Raw genomic sequence first — 10,875 nt, 5'->3', positions numbered from 1 at the left:
TGGATCTGGAATTTTCCAGGCAGCTTGGGGAGGCCGGGCAAGAGCAGTGGATGCTGTAGGATGGTGCTACAACTTCTCTTGGAAGGTTAAGTGTACATGCATTTGTTTTCCTGGGAGAAACTCCCCTGAAAGCCACTTTTACTGAGTTGCAGTGGGATTAATTGTTTTTCCTTGAACCACCATTTTTAGTCTGAGAGAAACTCTGGGAATGTTTTGTACACTTCTGGTTTCTTCTGGTAGAAATGTAATGCTCGTATGCTGAAGTCTGTCATTCTCTAAATTCAGTGCGATTGTACGTGGTGAATATTACATGACAGCAGCTAAACTGAAGCTATTCCTGTACAATTTAAGTTAGTGCTTCCTGTCATGAAAATAATGTTGCTATTTTTGAAAGCTTTCATTCCATTATATAAGTTTTAGACTAATGCTGGGCATAACCAGAACAAATGCAGGTGCCTCTTAGGTTTAATCTGTTTTGTCCTCCAGTAAAAAACAACATAATAGTACTTGCTCATGTTTAGGAAAATGTTAATAGAGTTGGGCTTCAGCAATTCTGAAGACGGCAAATTGTCTTTGGCTCAATTTAAATTTTTCTAATCTGAACTAAAGTAACCAAAATAATCTAAATACTTTGTGGTAGAATTGCTCTTCTGATATTATATTTATCTAGAAATGGCATTTTAGCAAAATCAATTGAAATTACATGACTATTAATTTTTCTCTGCTATTTAGAAATGTGACCTGTGCAAATAATACACAATTGCTTATCTTGCTCTAATCTCTTTGTTCTTATGGCATTCTTTGTCATCTGAATTCGGCATAAAGCAGCAGTTCAGAAGCTCTGGTCTGTGGCTATTGGTGATCCCAGAAGAGCTGCTAGGTCACATCTTTTATTCTAATTCTAACTCCTCGCTTCCTGCTGCTATCAGAGAGAGAGAGCTGGGAAAATACAGATTCGTGTAAAAACAGTGGGTAGTGCCTAAAGTAGTTGCTTCTGTTAGATGCTGCTGCTATTGCTGCCTAACTAAGAGGAAAATGGAAGCACTTTTGAAGATCACTGCCACAAGACTGTCTACTGGTTGGGGAGGAGGAGCCAAGTGCTAATAAATATGACCCATGGTAAAAGGCTGGAAAGGAGTTCTAGGGGTTCATGGGAGGCCGAGAACAAATTTGGAGTAGTTTGTGCAGGAAAGAAACATTGGAAGAAAAGATTCCTTCCACCCAAAAGGATGAAACATCAATTTGGGGGGTGTCAAACTGATCCAGCCCTACAGGCCAGGTAAGTGGCTGGGGGCTGGTCCATAATCCAGCTTGGGCCCACGGACCTGTCGTCCCCCTCTCCCTCCCTCTCCTAGAAAACCTGATCTGGCTGCTGCTCCATGTTGTCTTGGACCCAAACTGCTTGCAGTGCAGATTTTGGATGTCTGAAATCAGTGCCATATGCTGCACAGTCCAGCCAGAGCAGCCACCACGCTGTACAGAGTGGCTGCTCTGACATATTGTGTTGCACATTACCCTGCAGGTCCTGGACCGCACTGCATGCAGCGACTTCTCCAGCCAGTTTGGAACCATTGTTGGAAACTAGCTGGAGTGGGTTCTGTGTACAGTGCATTTCCCAGAGCAGGTGGTACCCATGGTGCAGTCTTGCTAGGCTGGGCAACACACACAGCACAGCTGTGATTGTCTGGACTGTACTTTATGGCACCTGTTCCAGCCCCCTGGGATCCATGCTGCATGCAGTGTGGGTCCCAGATTGGCTGGAGTAGACATTAGATCAGGTATTCTGGGGGAAAAGGAAAAAGAGAGGATCTATAGGCAGGAGCTAACTTACTGACTGGACCTGTATCAGAGGCACATGTCACTTTCTGTGTGGGTCAGTTGCAGCTGGGGGCGTCACTGAGGGCTGGATGGCAGGACTCCATGTGTTGGATGTGGCCTGCAAGGCCCTGGCATCTAACCTGCTGGACTCACAACACCTTGGAGAAATATGATAGGGGAGCAGTGGCAGTACCACTGCCCTCCCTTGCTTCTGAATTCTTTGCCCCTGCCAATGGGGCTGTAGGAAGGCCATGCCCTTCTCCTTCCCCCCTCTTTGTCCCCAGTGAGATCAGAACACACTCCTTTGTCCCCCCCACCCCTCCAATGGCTCTGGAGCCTGTCCATGCTTCCCACCTTCCACCCCCACTCTGAGGCTGGGATACACCCCCCTACACTGTTTAATGGGGCCAGGGTCGGCCTGTGCCATTCTATCCCCTGCCTCTCCCTCCTGTGGGGCTGGGACCAAGCCAGATCCCCTTCTCTACTACCCTGTGGAGCCAGGAGCTGGGCCATGGTCCCCCTTCCCCCCATCATGGAGCTAGGGCCTGTTCTACACTCCCTCCTACCTCTCCCCACACTGTCATGGGGCTGGGCCATACCCTCTTCCTTATCCCCACCCTCTTCCATGGCCATGGGGCATGCCCTGTTCCTTCCCCATGTTGGGGTAGGTCCATAACCCTTTCTCCTCAACCCCCAAGTCATACCCCTACTTAGGTGCTGGACTATGCCCCCATCCTTTCTCCCTTGCCCTGGGGCTGGGCAACCCTGTTCCCCTGCCCCCAGTGCTAGGTCATAACCATCTATCAAGCCAGTGCGTGCCGTCCCTCCTTCCCTCCATGGGGCTGAGCTCTGCCCTCTCTCTTCTCATGGGGCTGAGCCATGTCCCCCTTTACACTGCCTTCTCCCCACTCCCCACGTGAGTTTGGGCCACGGCCCCCTCTCCTCCCCTCTGTGGGTCTGGGCCATGCCACCACCTTCCTCCCTCTTTCTGTGATGCCAAGCCATGTCCCCTCCTTCTCCACCTTCCCCCCCACTCCTCTCCAGTGGGGCCAGGGCTAGTCTATGTTTCCTCCTAGTCCTTTCTGTGGGGTTCTTCCCCCACAGTTTCACCTAGTTATGTCCTGCTATATCTTTAAAGTAATTCTAAGAATACAATCAAGGGAGAAAACCACCACCCTAAACCTTGGAAATGGAGAAACTAAAATATGTGAAAGAAAGAGCCTTTATAGAGGTTAACTTCTATAGAGGTTTTTTTGGTAATAGGCTAATTTATTGTATAATTTTTGTAAATTGTATAAGGATGTTGCAACCTGTTGCATAATGGGAATTGGTTAAAAGTAAAGTCACTAAATGTATTTGGTTACATGTTTTTTTTTCTTCTCTTTTTCTGTAGCTTGATCCAAGGATCATTCAGCCCTTCTTGGCAGAATGTCGACAGACTATTGCCAAACTGGATAATCAGAACATGAAGGCTATTAAAGGCCTGGAGGACAGGCTGTATGCGCTAGACCAGATGATAGCTAGCTGCAGCAGACTGGTAAATGAACAAAAAGAACTTGCTCAGGTAACTGACTTTATATATCCATCTCCCTCAAAACAAAAAGAGGCACTAATCTGTGATAGAATGACTAGCCACATCTTTATAATCGCGTTTTCAATTTAATTTTGTATTTGAGTGAGATAACGCCACAATATTGTTATTTTAAGTAGAGGGTATGCTTTTCTTACGTTTTATGCTTTTTAGAACATGAGATGTAATCAAAACATTAACTTTTAGGGGGAAATTTCTCCTAATTTTGCTTGAAAGTTGTATGAAATAAGTATAATTTTAGTAACTAAACATTACAAGTGTAAAAATGGTAGTGGGTCATGCTTTTAGTACTCTTGTAGGTATTTTCCTTATAAAACTTCTAAATGTGTTAGGAATGCTACAGTGATGATTGATGAGACAAAATCAGTAACTGTTGTACTCAAGTTCATATAGTTCCATATCTTTAAAACTTCCTCTACAGAAAGAAATGAACAGTACTATATCCTAAATATAAAGCCGTGTTTAAATAAATGTCTTGAACATTCAAAGTTAGTTTCACTTCAGCTGGCAAACTGCATAGTAGTCTAAAACACCATGCACCTAAATTTCTGGCAGAGTTATAATAAACTAGTTAATTCACCACTCCATGGAGAAGGCAAATAATAGTAAATAATCCAGTTGAGCCCAGATATAAAAAATAGATTATTCAAGTCGAAGGGAAAGCCACTGGCAAAGAATCAGAATGAACTATCCCATAGGTTTATTAACCAGTTAACTATTTGTTTTGTTTTGTTTTGTTTTGCAAATCTCTTTGGTATTTGATAAGAGTTTTGGAATCCAACAAAATGTAATACTGCAATAATATTTTTGTCATTATTAAGTTTGATTTTGATTTTTCTGCAGAGGGTGGTTTGATACAAACTAGTTCAGCCTTCAAGCCAACGCTGTCCTAGTTCGGTGTATAGTATTTGAAATTTTAAATTACAAATGACAATTCCAGAAAATTTAGTTTGTAACCAAAGCAAAAGCCTGAAGTTAAACTCCCTAAACTGAAATTTGAAAGGTACAATAATATGGAATAATGGACCCTCTTAACACAAGGTGACACCTACTTTGCCTTCAGCCTAACTTCAAATTAACTACGCACATACAAAGTGTTAAATTGTGTGCGTGCATGCATGCACACGCGCGTGCATGCACAGAAGCAGGGAATGGGCAGACCCTTTTGCCCTCACTCGGCTTGACTCATGCAGATGATATATAAGTAGAGTTTTGTGTTGTCTAATGGAAGCCTGGTTCAACAGAGGTCAATTTAATAAGGTTTTACAGTTATATGTGGTGTGCAGTTGTCTCCACTTGTAGCTGGCTTGCTTCAGTTTTTAACCACCATTAAAAAATGAATGTTAAGTGCATAGAAAGAGCAATTAACATATTTGAAATTTAGTAGTATTGCTTGTTTTCTTTCCCTCTGTCGTACAGTTGCCTTAACCTCTTTAAATAGGATTAAAGACTCTAGTGATTGTTTTTATGGAAAACACTGCTTTCCTCAACCTGGAGGAATTCAGCCCCACGTGTCTCAGGAAAGTACCTAAACCACAAGGCTGGAGGCATGAACAGCTCTTGAAATAGAGGCTAGAATTCATATGTTTCCCCATCAAGGGGCTGCCCTCCTCCCTGGGTTCTGGGATCACAGTTCATCCTTTTTTCCTGAGGAATCTTGCATTCTTGGCTGCCCGGTATCTCAGCTCCAACAAGATAGATGTTGAAGCCCATCCATAGCCTCTAACTCTATTGATTAGAGAACTCTCTTGACTTGGGAAATCTGGGCTTGAATACCTTCAAAATGAGGAAGTGATTCAATTCAAGTCTCCCATGTCCTGGGTGAGTGTTCCACTCTCTAGGCTTATGTAATAAGGTAGGTAACATCATCACCACCACTACCACCACATCCTTTAATTTTGACTGTCTTGTTAAAAGAAATAAGTACATTGGCCCCCTGTGCCCAAAGGGTGTTTGTGTCCTAGGTAGAGATATTGGGTTACTTATCCAAGGATCATACAGATTCCTGACTCAGGGTTACAGGCGAGTATCTGCTTAGCATTTGGGGTGTTGTGAATGCTATTCCTAGGTGCCATATTAGGTGTCAGAGAATTTAAATGTTCAGCAGTTTTCAATCTTTTTCGACTCAAGGCATGCCTCCATAATTTGCAAACTGAATGGCACTTCATTTCAAAAACTAATGTATATATTACAGTGCTTATTTCTTTACACAAGGGCTAGGCAGTAAGCGTGGGGAATTGTCCAGGCAAGGGCAAGGCTAAGGCTGCCTTCTCTGTTTATCTTCTCACATGTCAGCTTTTTCCTCACAACTCCTGGCACCCTTCAAAGGATATGGCAGCACCCCTGAGTACCTTGGCACCCTATTTGAGAATCACTGAACTGGCATTTCAGAGTTCAACTCTGGGTGCTTGGTGCTTAAAAGTTAGATATGCTGATATTTGGCGTTACCACACTCAGCTCCTTAAGCGGATCTAAGCTTAGCTCCCTTTGACTTTCAGTAGGGGTTAGGTGGCTTTGGCACATACTTTTAGAAAATTCCACCCTTGTTCTGTTCACTTTGTATTATTTTTCATAGTCCCTGATAACAAGATGGTAAAGACAGCAAAACTGAAGTGTCAGTGTTTTTCATCTTCTTATTTTTCATGAAGAAATCAAAAAGCACAGTGTTAAATCCAAGTGCCAAAAAAAGGAAAAGAGTAAATGTTCTTTGTAATAGTATATTGAGTTTCCATAGCCCAGGAAAGACTAAAGCGATGCCCGGTCTTAATGAGCCTAATTACCTTTTGAGCTTAAAAACAGAGTTTACTAAGCAAAGTTATCTCCTTGACCAGACTAGATGGCAAAAGCTTTTCATGTTGCTCCACAGTCTGTATGAGGGGTTCTTTTCTCCATTTGTGTATGCTGAGCCCTTAACAGGAGCCTGCTTCTCAGGTAAGTCTGATAATTAAATAGTCCCAGGCCTTTAAATTGGTAGAACTCTTGCACACATTTTTAGAATGCTTTTTAAAAATGAAAGGAGGAACTAATAAGCTTTGTATGCCTAGTTGTGGTCAGTAGGTGGCATTACATAGCAAGTGTACTTTTATAGAAACACCAAATCAGTTTTTTGCAAAGGATCACCTACAGTTAATCTGTTCTGCTTTTGCCACTGCTTTATTTATACTGTTTTTATCAGAATGGCAGGCTTTCTTTTTACTATTTGATTTATTGTTTGCAATATGCTTTATTATCATGTTTGTTCACCTGCAGATCCTTTCTTAAATTAATCTCTGATGTGACGTTCATAAAATCCTGCCTGTTGATCAGGATTAGACATGTGGCAGCCAGTGACTACAACTTTTATTGTAAACATCTTGTTTCATTGTTAAATGGAGGAGACTTTTTTTTTCCACAAGCCTATCACTTTTTATGACCACAAATTATAAGTTACTTGAGGCAGGGTCTTCCATGCCATTTTGTGACTTGCATAAAACATCCTGAACCTAATTTGCATTAACTCCTTTTACTTAATCTTAGTCATAGGCTACACCTCTGGTTGCTTTAACAAAGCCAAACACTAAAATCTTGGTGGTGGGGGGGGAACTCTACTTTAAAATAAGTACCAATTTTTGTCCTCACTTTTCCCTGTCCCCCAGGCCAGCCCTTGGTTTTTCTGTACACGGGTAGATGGAAGTCACTGAATGGGTATCCATTTAGTATTTAATTTATCCTCTCATGTTATATCCTTTTATCCTCTCCTACCCCCTTGCACTTTGCACTCCAGTGAAAAGCACTGAATGCAGAATTTCTACATGGCTGTTCTGTGATTCCATGTCCCCTAATTATTGGTACATTAAACAAATTTATCTTTATGGCATCCCACAATAAAAATTGGATTTATTACATCCATTTTCCAGTTGGGAATGAGAGACGGACTGAAACCAAAAAGGGGTCTGGTGTTGTTTAATTTTGTCTGTGTAAGTTGCAATACCAGAACCTCATTTTTCAGAGTACTTTGGATTTGAATAGCTTTTCATATGTTCTATACATGTCTGAATGTAAAGTTAATGGGAACTGTGAGTGTACAACATTTCTACAAAACTAATATTATATTGTGGAACTGTAAAATAAGGAACACAAAATGAGTGATTACTGGTGAAAATAAGTGACTTGGCCAATGTGATGTAGACCTGTGTGACAGAAGCAGGGATAAAATCTTAGGGTATCTATATATGTGTTCCCTGGGGTGCAGAGGGGGGTGCTTTAATTAGAGCGGCTCAGAGCCTCTAATTATACCACCCACAGTGTCTTGTATTTAGCGTCCCACACTTGAAAATGGCAGCAGGGGCACTTTAACTAAAGCTCATTCCACAAGCTTTAATTAAAATGCCCTTGCTGCCTTTTTGAAGTGCAGGGATGCTGAATACATGCGATGGGGAGGCTGCTGCAACGTGGTAATTAGTCTGCTTCAGCAACTTTGATTAATCAAGTCTGCTCTGATGCATGCTAATAGCATGCAGTGGAGCAAAAGGTCTGTCGTGTATAGCTGCCACAAGATCGTTGGTTAGCATTAACTGGCTAAAACATGAAATCATCCTTCCCCTTCCTATAGTACTCTGCTTATTTAATCTTAACTTTTTACCTATTTTGCAACAAACATGTCCAAAACAAAATAGTGTCATATTCTGTACAACTTTGATTCATACCCTGTGCATAGTCTTTTGTGCATAATCTAATGAAAGGCTGTGTCTCAGGAGAAAAAACATAAGGTGATGTAATTGAAAATGTATTATAAAATATGACAAGGAGGCTACATGACCTTGTTCAGTCATTGTGCCTTTATTATTATTTCATGCATAACTTTCTAAATTGTTAAAGAAGAAAATTAAAGTCAATTTTCTTACGTAGAGCAGAGTTTTTGGTTGTAGTTGTGTTGGTCTAAGCACATAGGCAGGCAAGCTTCTTTGGGTACATATGATATCTTTTATTAGACCAACTGAGTAGTTGGAGAAAAAAAATTCTTAGAAAAAGTTGAGAGAGAACTTTTTTTTAATTACTCATTTGGTCTAATAAAAGATATCACGTCTACTCTCACGTAGAGCAACACTGAGTAGTGGGTTTTATATGGTTTCAGACTTAAATCTGCTAGAAAGAACTTGTCTTGTGATAGTAGTAGGTTCTTAAATGATATAGATAAGTCTGTAATGAATATATAAGTAGCTGAATTTGCTAGGCAGTCTGTGATAAAACATGTTATGCGACACTGTATATGTGTCACTTCTCAAAGTAGAAGTAGCATTAGTGTCATTTGTAGACTAAACCTAGCAGCAGCACTGCACCCGTGCAGCTATGTGACTTCTTCCAGTTCTGGAGGCAGCACAACACTGCCTGGCAAAGCTTTTCTTGCCTTGGTAAGACATAAACGACATGAGTCTATTTTGTGCTGTTATTTTATATTTTAGTGGCAGGAACGTGCACGAATGCACAAAAAAACCTGGCAGATTATTTTACTCTGTCCTAATCATATCATTCTTATAGCGAACATTCTAAATGTTTGTTAGGAAGAAATTGTACATTAAGCACTTATTTGTATAATCATACTTTTCTCATACAGCAAGATAAAGTGGATGCAGTTTGAACTTAGAATTTCTGAAATTATATTTTTCATCATGATAAATTAAAAAAATTATGCCTTGATATGACATGTAAAATACGTTCCACGAAAAGTTGGAAAGTACTAACTACTGATCGTTAGTCTTCATAACCAGATACAAAGGAGTGGTGAGCTTTACTGTAGATAAGTTTTACTGCAGATTAGTCAACAGCGTAAAACAGTTTCAGAGGGACTGCCTTCTAGTCCAGATTCTGATGGAGGCTGTGTTCTGGTAGTTATAGATACTGTATGTTGCCCTGTATGCTATGGGATGTTAAATTTTGCCCAGGTAACCCCCTCTCCACCCGCACTCAGGCCAAAAAGGGCACACATTAATTAATATAAGCTTACTCTAAAGAACAGCAGTCCCCACCCCCCTCCCTTAATGGTAATTAATAGGCTTTTAATAAGATGGGAAATAAAGTGCTTGTGGTGATACCACTTTTCGGTAATCTTGTTTAATTTATGTAGGTTTGTTAAAGCTCTCTTGTATCTTTTTAGATGAAAAATGTCTAGGTAAGTAAGTAAACTGGTGTTGAAGTGGAACAGTGAATGAAACAGCACTTTGTTTTGTTACACATCTGTTTATAATATATGGGTTTGTTGTCTTACAGGGATTTTTGGCTAACCAGAAGAGAGCTGAGAACTTGAAAGATCCTTCTGTGCTACCTGACTTATGTTTGAGTCATGCAAATCAGCTGATGATTATGTTAACTAATCACAGGAAACTGTTAGATATTAAGCAAAAATGTACCACTGCCAAACAAGAGCTTGCAAATAATCTACAAGTTAGGCTAAAGTAAGTGATATTTTAATTTTATGTCACTGGATTTGACTATCTAAAGTACCCTATTAAGAAAGACTTAGCTATGTAGTTGAAGGGCTTTACTTGAATATCTATAGACTTTTTTTTACTACAGGAAAAAATACAGAGCTTGAAATTGTGTGTCATGGCTTCTTTGCAAGTGAGCCAGATAAATGTTTTAATGCATCTCTGTAAGCTGGCTAAAACATTTTTCTTTGTAGCTTCTGTACTATACAAACTTTAAAAAAAGTTTCAAGGACTCAGCAGTAAATCATCAGTCTCTCCTTCAAACTGAGTAACAATTTACTTAGGTTTTCTGGTCTCCCTCCTTTCCCCCCACTGGAGTTCAAGAAAAAAATTTTTTTAAAGAAAAAAATCGAGTAGTTTTTTTAGATAAAAGCAATTTAACTGTTCAGCAGTTTTATTTATACTACATTATCCAGAGGTGGCTTAAAAATTAAGATGTTCTCCCGTGCTAAATGTGATGTGTATGTGGTGTGAACTGCCTGGAGAGGACTGGTTGTTAGCAGAATCACTCACAGCCATGCTATTGTAATATATGGTTTGTAACTGTCCTTCATACTTTAGGTAATTGATACTATAAATAGTACGGATACTATTTGGGAAGATATGTCCTGCAGGAGATTACTTTTAATTATTTCACGGTAGTGCCTAGGGACCAACCAAGATTACCCCCCACCCCCCAGTGTTAGATCCTGTATAACCCTACAAATGGTTTCTGCCTGCAAGAACTCCCTCAAATACAGGTTGTCTAATAAGGAGGGAGAAGGGGGAGAAATCTAGCAAATGATTAGACAGAACAGCATGATGTCACCAGAATTGATGTTTGTTCACTCTTTTTTTTGTTCTTTTTTCCTCTGTTTGTAGAACAATGAAAAGAAAAGGAAAATGTGGGGTGGTAGGAAACAGAGCAGAGGGAAGAGAGGTTTAGGTAGTAGGTATGTTAAAGTGGTAGGTATGGAACAAAGATGAACTTGGATTTTTTTTTTTTTTTTTTTTTTTTAATTT

At 40.3% G+C, this 10,875-nt stretch overlaps 1 protein-coding gene across 5 annotated transcripts in view; it reads left to right on the top strand.

Moving 5' to 3' along the window:
- Nucleotides 1-10,875, top strand: part of RB1CC1 (RB1 inducible coiled-coil 1) — a 136,178-nt gene that overhangs the window by 47,009 nt on the left and 78,294 nt on the right. For all 5 annotated transcript variants that reach the window (XM_019527222.1, XM_019527213.1, XM_019527205.1 and 2 more), the window contains 2 exons: nucleotides 3,212-3,382; nucleotides 9,656-9,840. In XM_019527222.1, the coding sequence (XP_019382767.1) occupies nucleotides 3,212-3,382; nucleotides 9,656-9,840 (356 nt within the window). The remainder of the gene's footprint in view (nucleotides 1-3,211; nucleotides 3,383-9,655; nucleotides 9,841-10,875) is intronic.

The sequence above is a fragment of the Gavialis gangeticus genome, unplaced genomic scaffold, assembly GCF_001723915.1.
Source record: "Gavialis gangeticus isolate Ggan-Ray unplaced genomic scaffold, GavGan_comp1, whole genome shotgun sequence".
NCBI lineage: Eukaryota > Metazoa > Chordata > Crocodylia > Gavialidae > Gavialis > Gavialis gangeticus.
This window is presented reverse-complemented; position numbering and strand designations above follow the sequence as displayed.